Here is a 24,327-nt window from a genome sequence, read left to right on the forward strand (position 1 = left end):
CCTCAGTGAACCTCCCACCTTCCTTGGTTAAAGACACCTAAAGCCAAAAACCTTCATCTCCTGTATCCATTTCCACATTTTGTGATCCTACCTCTTACTCCTTCACCATCACTTATATTGTTTCACAGCAAACACTTGTTCTCCTTTGCCTGATCTGTTACAAAAACCCTAAAGAGCCTTGTCTTCATCTCATTAGCAACCCCCCGCCCCCCACTGCTAATTCCCTTCACCCGAAGGAGCCAGAGTGATCTTCTAAAATGTGTACTGGCCATGTTCTGAGCTTCTGAAAACCCTACTTCACCTCTGTGTGCCACACGGTACAGTCCACTGTCAACCCACTTGCCCTTCACCAACTCTGCCTTCTCTTGTATGTATGCCCCTACTAAATTGCACATGCATTACATTAAGCCTGGAAGGTCTCCCCACCAGGCCCCTGGTATCATTTATATCAGGGGTTAGCAAACTATGGACCTTGATCCAGATCCAATTAACCCGTTGCTTTTGAGCTCCACTCACTCATTTATATATTGTCTACGACTTCTTTTGTTTTACATGGCAGAACTGAGTAGCTGTAACAGAGACCCTATGACCCTCAGAGCCTAACTTAGGTTCTGTCACGGAAAAAGTTTGCTACCCCTTCCTTTCTATGATTGCCTCTCACGATGCACCTGAGATCCTGGAGTGTAGAGACTATGAATTCTTGGTCTTTGAAAGATATCATAAATACTTAAGGAAAGAAGGAATCAGTGAGTTATTGATTGAATGAGTGTCAGAAGGCCTGAGTTCAGGCCTTAATGACTTTAGAGAAGATACCGAGGACTGGTTTTGTTCCTCTTCTAAAGTAGAAAGGTGCACTAGAACTCTCCCTAGATGTCAAAATTGTAAAGTTAGCTATTACCAGAAAAGGGAGAATGAGGATTATGGTAAGCAAAGAGACTTTTTCCTAACCTGAAAAGGACAAAGACTTTGCAGTGTAATCCAGGAAAGGATCTTGGGAATATTAGACAGCTGTTATTCATTTGTTTTCCTTACCTCAAATATCCCAGTTTTCCAAAGATCTACTTAAAATCCAAACCACAGGGAGTGGAGGTGGCTCGAGTGGTGGAGCCCCTCCTTCCCACATGGGAGGCCCAGGTTCAGTTCCCTGTGCCTCCTAAAAACAAAACAAAAAAACAGCTACAAGCAAACAAATAAATCAACTTAGGGGAGGCGATGTGGCTCAGTGGGTGAATGCTGGCTTCCCACTTACAAGGTCCTGGGTTCAATCCCTGGCTCCGGTACCTAAAAAAAAAAAAATTCAAACCACAACATAAACCAGGAAAAGACAGAGAAGGCCTGAATGAAAAAGGAGTGGAAAATCAGGCTAACTAGATGGGAGAATGCCAAGACTACATTTCCTGTCACTGGAAGGTGATAAAGAAGCAGAGCTCAAGTCTTGTCTCTCTTTAGATTACTGACAACTCTTAGATCTAACCTTTACTTCCTCCTGGACTTCAGGACTCTTGCAAACTTTCAAAGGAAAGAGGAGACAGCCCACAGGCAGCCCTTACTGCCAAGCTCCCTTACCATTTCTCTCAGCTCTTGGAAGCTATAGTGTTTTATTTTGTGGTTTAGGAGTTCAAATGGGTTTCCCTGGAGTGAATGATTGGAACATCTAAAGTAGGAGGAGAGGAAGAATTGAAAGGAATTACCATATAATTATTAAAGTGATTTGCCCTCTTTTACTCCTTGATACACATATATCTCCTTAATATAAGTAAGAAGATAAATTGTTGTGAGCCCTGTGTCTTCCTTTCCCTGATAATATTGTCTTTACAAAGGGCAGGAAAGAAATAACTAAAACTCAGGCAAACTAGCATGAAGATATAATAACTAAAGTACTATATGATAACATTATATGGTAATATTTTAGCACATGAGACCAGTATTTTATTTTACATCTGCTTCATTTCATATTGTTGGGCAGCTAAATATGTCTCCTATACTTTAGGTAATCTTAATGTAAAAAGGTAGCCTATGAATTTGTTAGTTGAAAAAGACCCTTATCAGAATAGTTGCATTTAACCTTCCTAAAAGATTTCTGTCAACTACACATGGCATTTTAAGATTCATTATGGATCAGTAATCACACCCACTTTCTTCTTTAAATAATTAGCATTCCAAACTCAAGTCTAAGCAGAAAGCTTGGCTATGAATTGTTAATCCTACTTCCTATAGGGAATCACCCATATATATGAAATCTTTTTAACCTATGAGAATATCAATACACTCAGTTGAAAAGTGATTTCAGAGGGACTCACAGTAGCATAAAAATATTGCCTATTCCTTTTGAAACATGTAATTCAGGCTGTGGAATTTCCATTTGACCCTTACTTCTGACATCCCATAACGTCTTTATAGTGTCAAGCATGGAGCGTTGTACTTAATAACTTCTGTAGTGATAACATTCATGGTTTAAGTTCAAGAGGAAATAAAATAGTAAACTAAAGATTATTAGATACAGAATTTCAGTAATTAAATATTTCAAAGGCTCCAGATAGTCATGACACAGCTTGCATTTAGATGTTTTAAATTTCAACAGTTCAGCAGCATTGCTTTTCAAAGTATGGTTTTAATCATCATTTTTATAGTAAATTTACTCAGTTTTAACAGATTAATTCTGAATTCCAAGATATCAGACATTTCTCTATTTTTTTTCTTTTTATTAAGTGCTTGAGAGCCTGAGTACATTTTAGCACTCTCCAGCACATGTATTTAGGCATACTGAATAAGTGCATGAACTCTCATGCTGGACTGCTAGGCTTTGAATCGTAATTCCAACATTCACTCACTCTCTATAACCTTGTACATATTTCTCACCCTCTCTCAACTGTCTCAGTTTCCTTATCTGTAAAATTATGATAACAGTACCAGTCTCATAGAATTATTGTGAGGGTTAAATGAGTTAATAAGTATAAAGAACTCAGAACAGTGTCTCACAAATGATATGCAAACACTAAATATTAATCATTACAGATTTATATATTCATGTGTACATGGGTTTATACATTATATCCACATTCTGCATTTGAAATGAATTATTCCGTAAATAACCATTACGTGCACAATATGTTTCTTTAGTTGACTATCCACATGGCAGAATATGAACCACAGAGAGTGAAATATCAGGTTCTTGTTTCATGGGTAAATGAGAAGCTTGGTTATTGTACTTTTAACTAAGAAAATGAAACCATGAAGAAAATCTTTGCAGAATCTGTAGCACCAGTCTGTTTATTGTGCATCTGACAGCACATCATATATCATCACCTCTTTTGCTGAATTATCAGATAGTCAATGTTGGAAAAGGACATCAGGAATGCCATTCTTGGACTTCATTTGAGTCCTTGGCACTCGTGGTCCTGGGCTCCCATTAATAACTGCCAACGCACTTTGCATTCCCAACACACAGTGAAAGAGGATTAACATCTGTTGTGCCAAAAAAAAAAAGACAAACCATGAACATTTAATATTTCTTATAGTGGACATCTTTGTTTTACTAGGTTTAATTCCGTAGCTTTCCTCCGCTTATGTAGGGATTATGGCATTTTACATTGTCACCATCAAAAATATTACAAGCTTACAGAACTGCACCATGAAACATTGATGAGTCTTTGTACAAAATGTCACAGGGCCCCAAACTTGCTGCTTCTGAAACATGGTTTTGAAGAAAAATATGTTTAATCTGAAGAATCCATTATACAAATAAAGGAGTGTATTCCATTCTTTCATGAAGGCTTGGAAGAGTCACTGTAATGAAATGATTTTGTAATGGGTCAAAATTGGTGAATCCAAACTGTCTTAACTAGAATATTCTTTAAACTACTGAAATAATCATAAATATATATACATTCATATTTTAGATTCCATGTTTAGATTATTATTCACTATAACTGAAATTGGAGTCGAATATTGCAAACAACACAATATTTTACATCTGAAACACAGCATTGCTAGTTTAGAGAGTTTTTTCCCTATGTAAACTGAGGCACACCCAGAAAATTACATTGTCTGTAAAATAAAGGAATAATAGTGTCATTATTCACAGAATTGTGAGAATAATGAGATGAAGTGTTTGTCAGATTTCTGAGTAGGAAATATTATTTTCTATTCATCTAATGTTTGCTTTTACATGGTTTTTTTTCTTGTAGACCGGGACTTCTTAACATCAGTGAACCCACCACACAGCCTTGGCTGGCAGACACATGGCCTAATACTGGCAACAACCACAACGACTGCTCCATCAACTGTTGCACAGCAGGCAACGGGAACAGCGATAGCAACCTGACCACCTACAGTCGCCCAGGTTAGAGACACACCGAGCTCTCTATGTCTCTATCCCCAGACAAGCACATATAATCCTAAGGGTTCAAATATAAACATGGATTTTTTTCAACATATTGAAAGTAACACACATGAAAATCTTTTGTATAAAACTCAGATTTCTAGTTCAGATTGTTTTGTTCTACCTTTACTCAAAAATTGTTTGAGACGTGAAGACTATTGGCTTCATAATCTTTCAGGTACTCGGAAACACCTTTATTGCGTCAGGTGGCTGGCTCAGTAACTTAGGTGTAATATGTGAAGCACAGATGTCCCAGAGACAAATATGAGGACGGGAATGGAATATGAGCTCCCCAACAAATGAAAAAGTTATAAATATAAATGCTAAATACAATTGTGTAGTTTAAGAAATGGAAATGTCATTGAATGAATGAATAAACATGGGCTCCAGTAACAAGAAACTTTAAAGTTAAATAGTAGTAAGATTTGAATAATAAAATGCTTTCAATTTGGACTCATTTTAATCCCCAAATTATTTGTGTTGTGTGCTGTATTTTGGGACATTGGGAGGGGGAGCTGAATGAGGAAGGATATAGACATTGCAGGAATTAGAAATTTCTTCACATTGGAAGGAAAATTTTGATCAGCATTTTCATGATATGTTGATGACTGTTAAGCAAATTACTCTAACTCAAGTACTTTCCCCATCATGGTAGACCTCCACCAAAAAATGTTTCTCAGTGTGTGACGGGGTAGTAAATGGAGAATATAAATTCTAGAATAGATAGCAAATAAGGAAGATGAAATTATAAGAATACCTATAATTATAATTCTCATAAATATTGCAATTATTTATGATTTAAAGACTATTTTAATTATTTATAAGATTTTGAGAGTAGAGCTCATCAAAAGGCAAATAAGTCCATAGTTGGAGTGAACCAAATTCCTTCATAAAAAAAAATAGTAATATTAATAATACCAATTGTATTAAAGCAATAAAATTTTTAATGAAAACTAACTGAAACACAAGAAATACATGTCTTCTTGTCGATATGTATGCATATATTTGTATTGTGTGTTTTTGTTTAAAAAATATGCATGAATAAATAACTGCTAAAAGTTCATTCCAAAATATATTAATTTAAAGATGTGATTTTAGTCCTTCATGCTATTGTTTTTTATTTTCAATTGAAGGCTTTAACTACTTCCATGTGTATTGGTTATTTAAACCCCAAATATTTTAGTAAAGGGAAAACAGAAGGAAAATGAGATATTAGATGTATTAGATATTATTTCAGGCTTTACTTAATTTAAATTACCCTGGTTATTATAAATCATTTTGTCATCGTCATTGTCATTTTATACTTCTTGGGATGTCATTATGAAGCCATGAAAAGATGATTATATAACATCTTTTCCTGATAATGATTATTATCCTACATATCCAAGAAAACTAATAAAATTCTCCTGTGCACTGCTTACCATCACTTTGCCGCTGTTCCTCATATCTTTAGAGCACAAGCATTCATAAAATTTTGACATCCCTGTGGAGTGGGCGCAGCTCAGTCATTGAGTGCCTGCTTTTGCGTGTACAAGGTCCTGGGTTCAGTCTCTGGTACCTCCTTAAAAAAAATTGAAATCTCAAGTTCTTCTGTTTGTTGGGTAGGTTTTTTTCCTTTCCATAAATTCTCAACTTCTATCCTTTGTTCTGTTGCTTGGACAGCTAACTAGTACTTTCAATTAGTTCAATAATCCAAGACTAGAACATTTAAAGTTGCCGCATAAAGTTAACCATGCATATGTCATTTTAGTGAGATTCCTATTTGTGAGGTTGTTAAGAGGAAAATTATTTTAAATTGGATGAATTATTTACTGTATGGCACTAGCAGTGATTCAAAATTATTTATTTTCTAAATAAGTTCTCTGGGTCCTTTCTAATTTGAATTTAAATTTTCTTTAGAAAGAACATATGACTATTTGGGCCTTTTTATTGACTTTATTTAGCCCACTTACACTTCACAGAACAATTTTACTGACGAAACTACTTAGAAAGTCATTTCAAGTGAATAACCGTGCAGAATGACTTTTTCCTTTTCCTCTCCATTGCACGTAGCTGATTGTATAGCAAATTATAACAACCAACTGGATAACAAACAAACAAATCTGATGCTTCCCGAGTCAACTGTTTATGGTGATGTGGATCTTAGTAACAAAATCAATGAGATGAAAACCTTCAATAGCCCAAATCTGAAGGATGGGCGTTTTGTCAATCCATCAGGGCAGCCCACGCCTTACGCCACCACGCAGCTCATCCAGTCCAACCTCAGCAATAACATGAACAACGGCAGCGGGGATTCCAGCGACAAGCACTGGAAACCATCCGGGCAGCAGAAGCAAGAAGCGGCGCCAATGCAGTACAACATCATGGAGCAAAACAAACTGAACAAAGGTGAAGAGTTTTGCCTTTATTCCCATCCTTTTCTACCCTGTCACCTTTCGCCCTTCATCCCTTGATTTTGAAACTTGCCTGGGACCAGCAAGTGAAATCTAACTAGGGTTTTTTCTTTTTTCTTTGGTTTTAGAATTTCCAGTGTCAAAAGCATTCATTAGCACAACAGTAACCTTTGAAAATTGATTTTCAAATAATATATAAATGTTTTCAGAGAGTTTTGAGATTGATTTAAATTTAATAGGAGGTGAGAGATTGGTTAGGACAATCTTTTATTCATAAGGCCATCACAGTACCTCACATTTTAAATAGACCATCCCATTCTTTCCGCTCGAGTATGGGAGGATAATTGCTTCTACATGGGCATATAAATAAATGGCATTTTTATATCAAACCGAAGAAAAATAATTAAATTAAACCTGAACTGGAGTGGTTCAGTTCATTGTATTTCTCCTGCCTCGTGTGGTTAATAAGACGGCTTCAGTGTGCAATTTTAGAACTTAAATTTCTTTGGTTAAAGTCTGTCAGTATAGAACTTAAAATAAATTGAGTTTAGTGCTAACTTGAAGCAGAGTAGTATTTTATAGCCTGAGGGAAATGTTTCTCTAATGTAATGTGTGTGAGTTGGAAGAGATAGGTATTTGATTTCTTTGTAGTCCTTCGGGCTACTGCTTTAATAACATGATTTGCAAAGTTATACCTCCAGGAGAAAAGGGATTGTTCTAATTTGAATAGATTGGGGCAATTTTGTACAAGTATTTAGATAAAGGATATAGTTTATCATCGGTAATTAGATACTTAGATTTATTTTCTTTAGGCTTGAGTTCAGATGAGTTTCTCAAAAATAAAACTTACCAAGTTCAAACATTTGAAGATTACAAAAAGATAAATGAGAAAATTTCATTTGATTTAAAATTATATGGTAGAAGTTAATAATAAAATCATCTAGCTTTTTTCCAAGTTTAAGAAAACACTTGATTTTTATAATAACTCAACTCAGTAAATATTTATTAGTACTCCTGTACAGGTTTACACCAAAGGCCAACAAAGATGAATAAGAGCTTTTACAATCATGGACTTTACATTTGGGATTCAAACTACGGTTCCAATATTTCTGCCGAGTATACGGTTTTGCTATGGACTTTGGAAATCTTTGACAGTACTCTGTACAAATATTTTGGAACTCTGATTTATTGTTTATACTGCTTATAAGCAGACTTGGTATGTCAGGATATAATAAAGACCCTGGAATGCAACTAGACTCACAGATTATTAATGAATACCTTCCAGTGCTGAGTTTATCATTTGGATTTTCACCTTCGCCTACATTTTTTTTTTAATAGTATGATTTTTTTCCCTTATTTCTCCCACCCACCGCCACCCCCCATTGTCTGCTCTCTCTGTCCATTCACTGGGTGTTCTTCTGTGTCTGTTGTATTCTCATTAGGCGGCTCTGGTAACCCATTCTGGGACCTTCTGGAGTGGGAGAGAGGTGATCTTTCTCTTGCTCCACCTCAGCTCCCTCGTTTGCTGTGTCTCATATTGTCTCTTCTCTGTGTCTCTTTTTTGTTATGTCATCTTTCTGCATCAGCTCTCTGTGTGGGTGGCACCACTCCTGGATGGGCTGCACTCCTGTGCCAGGCTGCACCCCTTGCGTGGGGGCACCCCTGTGCAGGGTGACGCTCCTTTCACATGGCAGCACTCCACGTGGGCCAGTTCACCACGTGGGCCAGGAGGGCCTGGTATTGAACCCTGGACCTCCTATGTGGTAGGCAGAAGCTCTATCCATTGAGCCATATTCGCTTCCCTTGCCTGAATTATTAGAGCCATTTCTGTGGCTGATTGAGATACTTCATTTCCTTATCGTGAATATGTTTTTTTTTAAAATAGATAAAATTTTGCTAACTGGTTTCAATTTTATTTATTCTATTTTATCTTGTTTTTATGATTTGCAGACATATATTCTCCTGATTTCTTATTAAAAAGATTTTGTAAATATATTTTTAAAGTTAAGAAGTCAAGCAAATCTGATATTTGTCTTAGCTAATTTAAAGTATTTTAAAAAGAGAAATTGACCCTCATAAGTTTTTCAAACAGAACAAAAGTCCTGTGACTATATACTTTTAATTGGTGTTGTCAGAAAAAGCATCTGATTGGGAAGAAAAATCCTAGTGTTTACAGTTGTTCATCAGGAGGAAAAGAAGTGATTAGGGTTAGAATCAGTGTTCCTATCTATTCTATTATTGCATAAGCATATATTTACATCCATTTGGAGTATGAGCCTTTTCATATCTTGACAATCTGAATATAAAAATGAAAGAAAAGGAAAGCAGATGTGGCTCAACTGATAGAGTGCCCATCTACCATATGGAGGGTCCAGGGTTTGAACCCCAGGGCCTCCTGACTCGTGTGGTGAGCTGGCCCATGTGCAGTGCTGCTGTGCACAAGGAATGTCATGCCATGCAGGGGCGCCCCCATGTAGAGGTGCCCCACATGGCAATGTGTGTGCCCTGCAAGGAGAACCTCCTTGAATGAAAAGAAGTGCAGCCCGCCCAGGAGTGGCACTGCATACAGGAGAGCTGATGCAGCAAGATGATGCAAGAAAAAAGAGACGCAGTTTCCCGGTGCCGCCAGATAATGCAAGCGGACACAGAAGAACATATAGAGAATGGACACAGGGAACAGACAACAGGGGTCGGGGAGGGGGGAATAAATAAAATAAATCTTTAACAAATGAAAGAAAAAACAAGGCAAATAAATGATCCATTTGGTTTCTTCAGTTATTCAGAAAAATAGACAAAGCAAAGGGATGTGAAATTCACAGAGAAAATAAATTTTTAATCTTTTTTTCCTATCTACAATGTCCAGATTATCGAGCAAATGATACCATTCCTCCAACTATCCCATACAACCAATCATATGACCAGAATACAGGTGGATCCTACAACAGTTCAGACCGGGGCAGTAGTACATCTGGTAAGTAAGGGAAACCAAAGAGAAAGGCAAACTCTCCTCTAAAATGATGGTGTCTCCCAAGATCACGATTGAGTGCTAATGAACTGATCTATCTATATGTCATGTCTAATAACTTTATATAATTTGAATCTCCAAGCATGGGTCTTTTCTTAAGTGATAAGTGACCACGTGTCTTCAATTTGAAGGACTTTCCACTCGCCAAACTGGTTTATGTTCTATTTCATAACGCGGCAGTGTGAACATCTCATTTTCTTCCTTGTTAATGAGCTTTAGTGAAGTCAGAGCATAGACTAATCTTCAAAGGCAATTTAAACTTCTTTTTTCTCCCATGGCCAAAACACAACTGAAAACGTTGCACATAGATTTAATCTACTAAATATGTTACCATTTGAAAATAGGCTATAAAAACACGTTGAATTTGAGTTCACTAGAGCTGAGTCAAAAGCCTAACAAACGAGATGAGATCTAGATCTACTAGAAACCTCTCTCAGTTTATAATCTACCATCTCTCAGTTCTGGCTCTGACACATCATAAAGCAACCTCCCAACCTAAGTCTCTGCGTGCCTCAGAAACCCCACTGAGGCCTCTTTCCTGTGGTCTTCGTGCTGCCGCAGCTGCTTGCCAGCTGTTTTGCTGATTGGGGCTACAGATGGGAGCTTGCTGGTACTTAAGTCCTGTTTTCCTAATTAAAGGCAGTTCATTATGAAAACTAAACATGTGGTAAGTCACACCACAGTGAGAACAAAACCTATTGATCTTGACTCTAGTGTGTTTCTCCAGGAGAGGGCAGAATGTGGTCCCTCCCACCAGCTGGATTCCAGTTGAGCTACATTATCCGGCCAGCAAATTGTTGCTAGGTGCTTTCCACAAACTGTCTTCCACCCGTCTTCTGTAATGAATATGGTATTTGCATTTTGCCATCTTTTCTTAGCCTGTTGGCTTAGCATTTCTAGCCCGTGTTTCATCATGGACTGATGTAAAGTTTAGAAATGGCCTTTCACCTTTTTAGGTCCACTTTGAGTCTACAATATGTTGTTTGATTTTTTTTTCTCTTACAATTAAAACCTTTTTCAATGACTTTTTTTTTCTTCTTTTTTTCAGTTAAGCAAACCTGGAGTTAAGAGAAAATTGTCTAGGATCTCCTGTTGGAAAAACTATATAGAATATTTTAATGTTGCATATCTCAGGTCATTTGATCTTTGAGCTTTAGTCACAGAGAAAATATCTGAATGAAAAAAAATTGAAAATGGAATTCTTGGTTATTAATATTCCACTAACTTTCTCCCTTCCTCAATTTAGATATCTGCCTTCTTATGATCTGCTGCTGTGTATCATTTGGTATTCTGTGAATATTTGTAAAAGTATATAAAGATGTGGAATCCAGTGGTCGTTAGGGGAGAGGAGAACCCGAGAAAATGAGGTCTGGCAGAGTCATGCAGTTAGACCTGGTCAGGACTGGTGGGCTTTCATAGTAGACGTGTGCCAGGATCTCAGAGAAAGAAAAGTGCTGAGTATTGTCGGTGCCACTTAATGTGCAGAGCTATCCGCACATGGTGGGGGGGGGGGGGGGGGAGAGAATGGAGACACACAAGCATAGGGCTGACAGTCATAATTTATTAATAACAATCTCTCCCTCAGCCCATACTTCGTGCAGTAACCTACCAGTGCAAGAACATCTGGCTTAGCAAACACTGCCATTTGACTGCAAAGTCTCCCAAATGACTTAAAATATTAGGCTCATTGAATATGCTAAAACCTGTTTTCATGCACCATGTAACTTAGAGCAGTTTCAGATGGGTTACAAAGAAAAAGAGAAAAAGGACCAAGATAATTCACTGACATGAAGGATCATATGTGAAAAATAACTATAGATTCATTGTCTATAATTTACACGTAAATCTAAAATGTGGCATTTGGGGGGGGCAATAGAGATGACTTTATCCCAACATATCTTTTGACCCAGTTATTTTAAAATAAATACACTAAAATCTATAGCTATCTATGTTTATAGAATGTGCCAAATTTTAAATCAGAATGCTGGAGTACTTGATTCATTTATTGCTATTTCAAACTACTGAGAATGTTCGAGCAACGTCATTCTACTATAAGCCATAATTTTACAGAAACAGTTGCTGAAAACACTTCTGTTCTCTTTTCAAAGTCACTTTTCTGTTTCTTTTGTTGTTAGTTCTATTAGTTCTTCAAGCAATTATTTTCATCTGTACCTGCCCTTCTGATGAAAACTAGTAATTTCATTGTGCCTAAAACATTTCAGTGGAAAAGTACAAATTATATATATTCAGTGATTTAATGCAACAGTGGAACTCTAATAGATCATATCTGTATCATATTGTATTTTAGGTTCCAGCAATTAAATAATAGAAAGGCATTCCAGAAAATATGCCTACAGCTCATTTGTTTTAGATGATAATCCATAATGCAATTAATTGCTGTAGGAAGATCACTATTAATGATATGACTTGTAGAATTCATTTAACATTTATTGCTTTTTTGCTCTTTACTAGCAGTTAAACTTGGGGCAACTTTGCATTTTTTTCTATTATACAGAGCTCTGTTTAAAATCAATGAAGTATTTGTTCACATATACATATAGGAATTATAAGATTGTATTTACAGAAAATAAATTAACCCATGAAAAACAGTAAAAGTTTAAAGTCCAGAAATAAAAGACTTGCATTTCATTTCTTTTCAAGGGAGTCAAGGACACAAGAAAGGGGCACGAACACCCAAAGTACCAAAACAGGGTGGAATGAACTGGGCAGACCTGCTCCCTCCTCCCCCAGCGCACCCTCCTCCACATAGCAATAGTGAAGAGTACAGTGTTTCTGTAGATGAAAGGTAAGAGACATTTCATAACAGATGTAAGTGGCACAATATGATTTCATAAACCCATAGTAAGTCGTTAGACTAGATCACTGAAGAGACACCCATTCCTAAGTTCCATAAAGAGTTGTCTTTAAATAAAACAGTGTTCACAGGTCAGCAAGACTGAAAAACCATCCTAGGTGCTGCCAAAAAAAGGGAATCCATGCCTTGGAACCTTCTCTGGGAACTAAGAAACCGAAAGTGACTGTGATTCCTTGGGGGGAAAAAATTTCATCTGGTGGTTTTCAGATATCAGAATTTCACCTCTGAATAGTCCTAAAACAATTTTGTGTATTTATACAGTGATGTTCTGACAGAATTGCAGTATCCTAAAAACTCTTGGCACTGAGATAAAAGCACATTATGCTGAAAATTATTTGTAGGAATTTAAACTTTTCTGAAGTAGTTTTCATAGGATTTAAGAAGTTTAAATAATTCACAGGACAGCAATTAGAAAGTTAGTATGCTTTTCCCTAATTCCAGAACCTGTAGAACTGGACATGGGACCTCGAAGCAAAACAAAACAGCTCCTTCCCTACTATGATCAATGGAGGTAAAATCACATGACATAAAAATTAACAAAAAACAAACACAAGATCTACCAGAAAATAGTCTTTTCAGTGATTCTTATGGAAACCAAGGCATTCTTTTTTCATTCTCCACAAAAATCAATTTTTTGCAGTTCCAACTATATCTGATCCAAAGCCTTCGTGCTTCTATTTTCATGCTTCTATATTGTATTTTTAAATAACGATTCTTTTACAAAAATGTTTTTAAATATTCATTTTCTAGGCTATACTAATACAACATTTTAATTGCCATTTTAGTCTTTAAAAGGGACTAAAATTTAATAAGTGGATATAGATAAAAAAGCAACAGGAGTTGCAACTGTTTCCCAAAAAGGAGGACAGATTCTAACAGAAAATAATGGAGAAAATTTCCTGATGATCTTTTTTTTTTTTAGATTTATTTATTTATTCTCCTCCTCCCTCCCTGCCCCACCCCCCATTTTCTGCTCTCTGTGTCCATTTGCTGTGGGTTCTTGTGTGTCCGCTTGTATTCTCATCAGGTGGCACTAGGCATCTGTGTCTCTTTTTGTTGCATCATCTTGCTGCGTCAGCTCTCTCTGTATATGGCACCCCTCCTGGGTCAGCTGCAGTTTCATGCAGGGCAACCCTCCTTGCACAGGGGCCACTGCTTGCATGGGGGCACCCTTATGCGGGGACATCCCTGCATGCATCGCCACTCCTTGTGCATAGCAGCACTGCGTGTGGGCCAGCTCACCACATGAGCCAGGAGGCCCTGGTTATCAAACCCTTGGACCTCCTTTATGGTAGGCAGATGTTCTATCTTTTGAGCCACATCACTTCCCCCTGATGTCCTTTTGGCTTTTTTTTTTTTTTTAAAGGAGGTACCAGGAATTGAACCCTGGACCTCAAACATGGGAAGCAGGTGCTCAACCACAGAGCTACACCTGCTCTCCAAATGTTTGACTTTTGACCTTAACTTTGATGAGAAGGTTCTCAATCAGCAGATGTGAACTCTTGGGAAACTAGCATGAAACACATCATAGTGAATGAGAGTCAGCTGGGAAGGTAAATGGACGTCAGATTATGGAGATACTTCAGCGTTTTGTTTAGGAGCTTATATTTTATTCTCTAGACAATTATTTATTTCTTTGAAGTAAATGAATGATGTGAAAGTGATGTATACTATAGTAAAGTAATTTTGGAATACCATGAGGATGGAAAAGGAGGGCATGCGATAAACTGAAAGGTTATTGCATTGTATATGGAATTTAAAAAGCAATAAAATAAAGAGGAGGGAATAAATTTTAGAGACTTTAGAGGTAGCATAGAAATGATGAATAAGTCAAAGATGACTATAATGTTTCTAGTTTGAATGAGTGGGCAAATTGCTATTTTTGGCAAAATAAGAAGAGTGCAAAAAAGGTGATATAGTAGAATTATGAAGGTTAAAATTACTAAGAAATCATATTATTTGAGCATCAACTGTCCTGAATTTGGAAAAAGAAAGCAAGTGGTGGAGAAGGAATGAGAAAGGGATAAAAGAAACTCAATTTATGTAATGCAGGGCCTCACTGCCATTGTAATCACTAAGCATATGCTCTGGGGTAAAAACAAAGAGAAAGACACAAATAGTCACCACATCCATCTTGGTTCCCACACAGCTCTAGCAGAAAAAGAGGGCATTTTTATTGTTTAAGAGTATACATTTTTTACTAAAACCATCCTAAGTGCAAGCCAATTACTTTCTTTTGTGCTCAACTGAAGAAATGGTGATTTATTATAAATCCAGAGGGAAAATGGGCTGTTTTAGACTAATTGAGTTAAACTCCGATATATTTATCTCTTAAAGGATTTTCAAGAGTAATTTTTCTCAGAGTTTAGAACCTCACCCCCAGGTCATCTGCAACACGATCCCTGAATCTTCCTTCAGAGAACATGTTGAGTTGGGGGGACAGAATATCCCAGATATATTTGGAAAAGATAAAGCTAAACTTTGTTGAATAGATTTCTTTATTGCAAGATTTCTCAGAGCCTATCATGGTAATGTGAGTTGTATTCTCTCAGAGGAAAATATTATATGCAGTAATTCACAGACATTTAAAACTGATTATTTTTTTCGAAACGAGGCCCAGAGCAACATTCAGCTTTTAAAAACAAATTCAAAGATGACATCCACTTACTGTACAAAGAGTTTGTTGGAATAACCTGAACTGAGTCACATGTCCTCATAATTTGTTTTAGCTATGACCAAGAAATGCCATGCCCTGTGCCGCCAGCAAGGATGTATTTGCAACAAGACGAACTAGAAGAGGAGGAAGATGAACGAGGCCCTACTCCCCCGGTGCGGGGAGCAGCTTCTTCTCCAGCTGCTGTGTCCTATAGCCATCAGTCCACTGCCACTCTGACACCCTCCCCTCAGGAAGAACTCCAGCCCATGCTACAGGATTGCCCAGAGGAGACTGGCCACATGCAGCACCAGCCTGACAGAAGGTATGTTGTCACAAGCATTCTTTCCTGACGAGAGAGGGATTTTCCATTCACATGTAGCATTTATGATATTCCATGAAGTAATTCTCATGTTACATGAGCCTTTTCTTCCAGTATCGGCACACAGTAAGCCTACGCAACTGAACGTTTCAAGGAATATCAGTGACCAGCACATTGGATTGCTTGATCCCACTGAACTTGCACCCATTACATAAGATGCACTAATACCCAATTACAGTAGTTACATTCCTAAACACATGGAGAACATATCGCAAATATATAATCCTATAGCATTTTCTTGATGGTGGTTTTTGTGCTTTAGTTTTCCTTATGTAAGGTAAGTCCCCTTTTTACTCTGTAGAAAATATGTTTTCTCCTATCTTTTTAAAGTAAGTGCACATAATGATTTGTTATCTCAGAGCTGTAATGTAGCAGGAGAATGAATTTGGTATCTTCATTTTGTGTTGCCTTCAGATATCTTTTTAAAAAATTAGATATTAGATTGGAGGCCTTTTGTCCAGTACACTAAATAATTGTATGTGAATGAGTATGTGTTATGTATGTGTTTTTTATTTTTTAACCTATAGGTTGTATATATTGTACATCTCCAGCCAAAACATTTTTGTTATATTCAACTACTTCACTTGTCATTTCTACCTCATAAAAGCTATTACTGCATAATAATGTCTTTTTTCATTGTAAATGATTTTGTTTGTACTATTTTATTGCCCCTGACACATTATATCATATATATTACTTTCTGTATTCTCTCATTTGAAACTGATTATATTATTTGCCTCAGAAGGTTTTTTCCTCAGTATACTTGTTTACTTTTGTGAATACAAATCCTGTTCATGCTGGTTAAATTTTTTATCTTACTCTGTTGTTAAAATAGGAATTGAAATATTTTAATAATGCTTCTGTCATTAAAAGGTTATCACCAAATTAAAAACATGTATTCTCTAGAAAGAAAGGAATAAACCTGCTTCTATGTCTTGAACCTGGTGACAAGGGTGAAAGTTGGATTGCAATACATTTAAATTTAATGGTAGCCCATGAAAATTCATGAATATTAAGAATAAGACAAGTTTTCCCTATTAAGGTCATGGTCCATTTCTGCTACTCTTATTTGAAGTAAATGGCCTACTGCTTTGTCCCCTCTCTCACCCCAAAAATAGAGTCTATTAGCTCTGATGTACTTCAGCTCCTTTCATTATCTCAAATTATCTATTTCTTTACTTTCCTCTAGTGTTACAAGTATTACCCAGTATATTTTTCCTGGCCAGCCTCTTCTTTTGTGATCCTTTTCATCTTCTCCACCCTCCTAAAAATAAAAAAAATTAAAAAATCAGTTAACTTTTGTCTATCTTGACTTTCCATTCATCCTCTTCATTGAATGCTTCCTTCCTTTCATTGCCGACACTAAGACTTTTAAACTTTCCCTTTTCTTAGCCTCCCTTTCTAGTTACCATGCTCTACTTTTCACCTACTCCTTAGTGTTCTTCAACCATTTCTGCCTTCCACTTCCCATTCATGCCTCAGTTGGTTGAAGTCTGGTTTATACCATTTTTCTTTCATCTGTATACTGAAAGTAATCTCCTGATGACCAAATCTAAACACTTCTTCTCATTCTCCATCTCACTTAAGCTTTTTGCAATTATGGTAATTTTTTGAGTTGTTATAAGAATCAAATGAGGTAAAATATATAGTGTCTGAAGCAGGGTAAATATTCAACAACTATTAGTTCCCAACTGCCCTTATCCTTATGCACCCTTATGTCTTGGCTCAACTGTTACCTTTATTATGACTTTCAAATTTATTTAGCCAGCCCAGACTTTTTTTCCCACATGCCACAATGATATTCCACCTTGTCATATCCATATGTCCAAAACTAATTTTTCTGTCCTTGAACATCTCCTTTCAAACTTACTCCTTTTTAACCTTTCTTAGGTATGTTGTTTAAATCACCAACCATGATTAATTTGACCAACATATTAAAACTAAAATAGCCAAAAGTATAGGTAGCATTACATACAGAAAATACCTGTGTTATTTTGAAATCAACTGAAATTTCCCACTGTTTGATTTAACCTTTTGTCTTCCTAGCACTCCCTAAATTGAATTATTCCCCAAGTCCATTCAATTCTAACTCCAAAATATCTCTTGATTTTGCTTCTTTGTTTCTATTCCTACAACTACTAGGACAGATCCTCAATCCCTGTCCCTTAAAATGCTGCCGTATCCTCTACCTGGGCCCTACTTTTCTTCTCTCTCCCTTTTACTGTACATTCTCAATAGTGCCTCCCATTTTCTTTCTTTATATACAAGTCTGATAATGTTATTCCCTATTCAGAGGCATGGATAGCTTTCCAATGCTCAGGGTCAAGTATAAAGGCTTTCATAATCCTTTCCCCTCTACATACCACTTCCTTACCACTTTCTCCTCTAAACAGTCTGTTTGAAATTCCCTCAATTTGTTTTCAACTCATCAGCAAAGAGATCTTGCATACACTGTTTTATTTGCCTGGCAAGTATTTCTCATCTTCCCAAATCCTTATCAAATGATATCCCCTATTTGAAGCTTTTCCCTGGTTGCCTGGGGGGGGAAAAATGAACCAAGCCCTAAATTTATTCTTCAAAGTGGTCTGTTTCTATCTGTTTCCAAACTAATCAGTTTTCATGTTGCATTAGCATTTGCTATTTGTATCTCTGTTTCACTATTTAAATTAAAAGCTCTTGGAGGGCAGAACTCATGGCTTTTTCATGTCTTTGAGTTCCACAGTGCTAACTTCAGTATTTTATGAATAGAATTTGATAGTACAGGATAATTTGGAGTGATGAGTATTCATATAAACTTGATGTCAACATATATAATTGTGAAACACATTCATAATTGTGAAAAAGGTTACCTACACTTATCCAGTTTAACTATATTCAGCCTTTATTAAAGGCATAATTTCCAGTCTTTAAAGGTATTAAAATTTTTACTTCCAGGATAACTGCTAGAAATACAATCAGAATTATATGAGAAGTTTATCAAAGCTAATTTATAAAAACTATTACTGCTTTTTTATGATAAGCTTAAAGAAATAATCATGTTTACTATAGAAATTTTTGAAAATACTAATAAACAAAATAAAAATATAAAAGTACCAATAAGCTATGTAGTCAGAAACAGTCTTTCTTAATAACTCAGTAAAGATTCTTTCAATCCTTCATCTATACATATGTTCACTTAACTTTGAATTTATAACATGCCAATATTATTTTTAATTGACTTTTTACTCAACAGTGTATTTTTCATGTCAATAACTTCTTATTTAGACATTCACATAAGCAAATGTGTACTGTATTAATTTAACCCATTCCCTATGTTGGACATTTTCTTCGTTCCTATCTTTGTGATACTGTGATTCCTGTTTTTAGTTAAGTCCATAAGTGAAGCTTCTTCCGAAATCTTTGACCTGTTCTAAAGGCCTGCTCTGTTAGTAGGTAAATTCTGTTTCTCATTTTCCTGCTACCCACTCATTAGATATAATTTACTATTTCTCCACAGATCTTATTCTAGAGCCTCAGACCCATATATCCATGCTTTTTCCTATAGTTTCTTACCACCTAAATGTCACTCAGAGTGATACACATATCTCTAGCCATAAAGGCACTTTCCATCCATTTTCTCTCGCCTGCATTACAGTAATGTTCCCTAAGTGGTCTCATTCCCTTTAGCCGTGCCTCTTCAATGTAATCTCTCTACTGCAGACTGAGCAGGGGCATCTTCCTAAAATAAAACTCTGATCAAATCTCTCTATTGCTTAAAATCTCTCAATGGCTTCTCATTTCCCTTAAAATAAAGACAAGGTGCCTTCATGTGGCAATCAAGGCCCTTTGTAGTCTGACTCCTTTGCACCACCCATCCTCATCTTTTGCCATTCCCCTCCTCACTGTCTGTGTTGCTTTAACTCTTAAGTTTCTTCCAGTCCTTGGAATGACCAGTGTTCTGACTCATGTTTAGGTTTTTGCATAAGCTATCTATCTTCCTAGAACAGCCTCTCTTTCTGGAGCTAAAACCTGTGCATTCTTTGGAACCAAGATTAAATGGCATGGGAACAGATGTAGCTCAAGTGATTGAGTGCCTGCTTCCCACATGGGAGGTCCCACGTTTGGTCTTCGGTACCTCCTAAAAGCAAAATAAAACAAAATAAAACAAAACAAACAAAAACAACAAAAGAAATATCCAAATCAGGAGAGCCGATTGGCTCAGTGGTTGAGTGCCAGCTTCCCATATACAAGGTCCTATGTTCAATGCCTGGCCCTGGTAACTAAAAAAAAAAAAAAAAAAAAAGGATTAAATGGCACATCCTCCTCAAGGAATATTTGCCTGATGTCCCAACAATGGGATCGGAGCCAATTCTGTGTGTTCTCCAAACACCCTATTCAACCTCTCATTGCTCTTAATTAATGCAGCATTATCATTGCATATTTGTCTCCTCCATTGGACTAAATACCCCTTACTCCTCAGGCAAGGACCATGTCTATTTTATTTAGTGAAATTCCTTACATAATAGTGCCTGAGTTACAGTTTCTATCTGTCTAACAAATATTCCAGTTAGTCATCTAACACAACCATTTTATTTTGCTTACAATTTCATGGGTCAGGACTTCTTTCATCTCTGGTGTGGCTTCTTTTGGGCTCTTTGGGTTTGAAGTACCACTTCCAAAGTTGACTTCTTTACTCATATGTCTGATATATCAGTGCTTCTTGGTCTCTCTCTGTCTCCACATGGAATCTCATCCTCTACACCATCACTCTGTAGCCTGGTTTTCTCATAAAATGGGGGTCTCCAGGTAGTGAACCTTCTTACATTACAACTGGCTCCTAAGAAGGCAGTAATAGAAAGTTGCCAGACCAGCTAGGGGCTATACCCAGAACTGGCACAGCCTTACTTCCACCACATCCTGTTGGTAAAAGCAGCCACAGGGCCCGCTCAGCAGCAGGTCACATTTGGAAAGGGAGGTATTGTTATGGATCTCTTTTCAAAACAGCGTGCTATGACCTGATTCATAATTAGCTTTTTTAAAGTATATGTGCCTTAAGATTGAATCCTTACATGTCTTAAAGTATAAAGCATTCTGAGTTCCTGTTGCTTTTGATCTTTTTTGTCTTAGACCCTAGTAGAAGAGAATGACTACACGTATTACTTTTATGCTTATAGATTAGGGGAATATAGTAGAATATATTAATGAAAACTTACTGGGCTAAAACCCTTATAATACTGAAATAACTAGGTAAATATTTAAGACTTGGTTTACTATCAAAATTGGAACTTTGGCATTCTAATTATCTTCTGTGGTATTCCATTTTTGTTTAAAATCAGGTAAACTAGGTGACCAACAACAAAAGAGGAATCTCTCGTTTGTCAGGTAATAAAGGTGAAGATAATAAGTTAAACTTTATGTATTGTTTCAAAAAGTATCTGGTACTCAACTCAAGTGCAGTTGATGATTAGTAAAAATCCTCTGAAGCAAAAATTAGATTTCCTATATAGAATAGGAACTTTATTGATATATTATTAATGTAGACATTGAATCTGAAATAGCTGGAAAGAAAAGAGAGTAAGAAGGCAAAAGAAAATTAAACATCTTGCCTATTTACAAAATGGATAATGGTTAATTATACAAAGTATTGAAGGTACATCTGTTTTAGAAAAAAATCTCAAAGGTATGCATTTCTGCCATCTTTCACCTAGTAAATGCTATGTGGTGAACTATATAAACGCTTGCTTTCATAAATTAATGACATTGTTCCATTTACTCTTGAACATGTTGATGAAAGCATCATTTTTGCAGGATCCTAGAGTGTTGTGATTTGCAATCATATACTTGTACATTACTTCAGAAGACATTGAAACCCCTCAGGGGGAATCTAGGGGGTTGAAGTTCATTTACAGCGTGTCCCACTTGAGTGCGGCATCTTGAAATGGCTTTTTGTTTTCAAATAGAATATATTACATATTTCAAACAGTACATGTTTATCACACATTCCCTGGGCTTGCCTTATTACAGATGGTTTGAATAAATTTTTCTGACTTTCCTTGCATAGGGTTGTGGTAGTTAAAAACCAGCCCTTGTTTAACATGAAGTCGTTTTTGCTCTATGGAATGTGAATTTCCTGGACATGACAATGATGGGATCCTTTCATAATGTAGCTGGCCATTATTCATCCCTTTATTGATGGTCAAAATAGCACTCTTTGTGCTTAAAAGTCCTTGCATGTCTTTATAAAGAAGTTTCTTGTGGTACTTTGGATGTGCATGCTGAGAAAGACTGTAAATTGACTTTTAAGTATGGTATTTTAATGGATTCCAAATTAAACAATGGTTTTCCTCCTTTGTGTGTAACATACTCCATATTGAAACAATTATCCATTTTAATCTCTGAAATAACTCCAACTGTGGCACAATCTTCATAGTCTTTCTAGTCCCACATACATGCATTAAAAACCACTCAGAAATGAAAAATAATGTGTTAAATTGAAGAAATACATAGTATACTTCAGAGAAGTAAAATTTGGGATTAAGTTCAGGATTTGATACATATTAGTTGTGGTAACTTCAGCAAGGTGCTTAATTACTCTAAAAATGAGAAGCAAAAACTCACCTCGGAAAGTTGTGGTGTGAATGAAAGAAATAAATATTATAAAGTATGTTTAGTTACAAAGTAGGCACTAAGCAAATTAGTTATATTTTTATAATCACTTCTTTTTAATGCAAAACAGTTTTAATAAATTGTCTCAATTCATTGGAGTAATTTCGTCTCCTGGAACAACTGCCAACTCTAACCCCAAAACTGTTATGTTGAACTCACCTTTCCCTTGGTACAATATGTCCTTAAGTTTGCTTTATTTTCCTGCTTTTAATTTTTTTTCAAAATATTATTTTTTAAAATCTTTTCATTTTTTTTATTTTTTAAAAGATACTTAGATTACATAAATATTACAGAGAATATATAGGGGATTCTCATATGCCCTGCTCCCCATACTTCCCACATTTTCCCACATTCGCAGCATCTTTCATTAGTGTGGTACACTCGTTGCAGTTAATAGACACATTTTGGAGCATTGCCACTAAGCATGGATTATAGTTTATACTGTAGTTTACACTCTCTCCCACTCAATTCTGTAGGTTACGACAAGATATATAATGGCCTGTATCTGTCATTGTAATGTCATTCAGGACGATTCCCAAGTCCCAGAAATGGCCATGTATTACACCTGCTTTTCCCTCTCTCTACTTTCAGAACCTCCAGTGGCCACTGCCTCCATATCAATGATATTTCTTCCATTGCTAGAATCACAGTAAGTCTATAGTAGAACACTAGTAAGCTACTTTAGTCCATAGTTCATTCCCCAATCCTGAGTATTCTGGGATAGTGATGCCCGCTCCACCTTTAAATTGAGGAGGGACTTCAATCCAATGCAGCCAATGAATGGGACTCTGTTGCTTGCAGTTGTAGACACTCTTATTTCCTTGGTATGTTGGTTATCCATCAGCTCCTACTTGTTAGTTGTCCTGCGTGAGTCCAGTTAACTAGAGAGTAGGTGTTGCAACTCCATTAAGATTCAGGGCCCCACTGGCATGTGGACAGCTCAAAAATTTAAGTCTTTTGGACGTATACCTACCAACTTTAGTACTAATTATAGGTACAAATAGAAGGAGAGAAGAGTCATATACAGAGAAACCACAATTGAGTCCAACTCTGTCACACTGGGTAGCATAAATTCCAAAGTAGGGCCCACTGTCAACGGACCAAACTCCTGAGCTATCTGCCCTGATTATAGTGTCTGGATGTTTCCAGAGCCCTCAAGAGCCTGCTATTTGGGGTAATATCTACTTTAGCTGGCAATGATAGCCTGCTGAAACGTGCATAAACATTACCTCTGAAATGATCTCCCAACTCACTTTGAAGTCTATTAGTCCTGTAAACTCATTTTCTTCCTTTATGTCAAGATCTTTTTTATTTCCCCAGTTGTATTGCTTGTTGGTACTTGGTAGCAATCTCTTGGTGCCAGGAAGGCTCATCCCCAGATGTCATGTCCCACACAGGGGGAAGTTATTGCATTTGTATGCTGAGTTTGGCTTAGAGAGAGGCCACATTGGAGCAACAAGGAGGCTCCCAGTAGATAACTCTTAGGCACCTACAACACTTGCCTAAGTTTCAATTTTGAGAGCAAAGGCTCATAAGCATTGTCATCAATGTCAAGGGCCCATCATTGGATCATCCTCCTTCACTAGTCATTGCCCCTGTACTTGATGGATTGTTGCTGTCCCATTAGAGAATGTGGCAGAGCTCCCCAGGATGGGAATTTGTTATTCTTTTGGTTATTGTGTGAGTCTCCACCCACTGTGGCAATGCTCCATGAACATTTGGACACATTTATATGCCTTATATGTATGCCCAGGTGAATTTCCTCCTATATATCCCCCACCACTGACACCCCACACAGTGGTCCTCCTCTGCCACAGTTGTAACCCTTCTGTGATCCAAAACTTCTTTAAAAATGAAGCCAATAAAATAGCCAAATACAGTTAATAAGAAAATAAAATAGTAATGATAGTTTAAGCATAAGAAATAAAATACAGAAAAATTTAAAAAAACAAAATAATTGGTATATTAAAATA

At 36.6% G+C, this 24,327-nt stretch overlaps 1 protein-coding gene across 13 annotated transcripts in view; it reads left to right on the forward strand.

Moving 5' to 3' along the window:
* The window catches only part of ROBO1 (roundabout guidance receptor 1), a 1,228,714-nt gene that overhangs the window by 1,166,060 nt on the left and 38,327 nt on the right, over positions 1-24,327 (forward strand). For 10 of the 13 annotated variants that reach the window (XM_058296067.2, XM_058296071.2, XM_058296068.2 and 7 more), the window contains 5 exons: positions 4,188-4,342; positions 6,434-6,769; positions 9,638-9,745; positions 12,461-12,605; positions 15,404-15,652. In XM_058296067.2, the coding sequence (XP_058152050.1) occupies positions 4,188-4,342; positions 6,434-6,769; positions 9,638-9,745; positions 12,461-12,605; positions 15,404-15,652 (993 nt within the window). The remainder of the gene's footprint in view (positions 1-4,187; positions 4,343-6,433; positions 6,770-9,637; positions 9,746-12,460; positions 12,606-15,403; positions 15,653-24,327) is intronic. The other 3 variants (XM_058296074.2, XM_058296077.2, XM_058296078.2) reach the window with 1 other exon arrangement.

The sequence above is a fragment of the Dasypus novemcinctus genome, chromosome 4 (genome assembly GCF_030445035.2).
Source record: "Dasypus novemcinctus isolate mDasNov1 chromosome 4, mDasNov1.1.hap2, whole genome shotgun sequence".
NCBI lineage: Eukaryota > Metazoa > Chordata > Mammalia > Cingulata > Dasypodidae > Dasypus > Dasypus novemcinctus.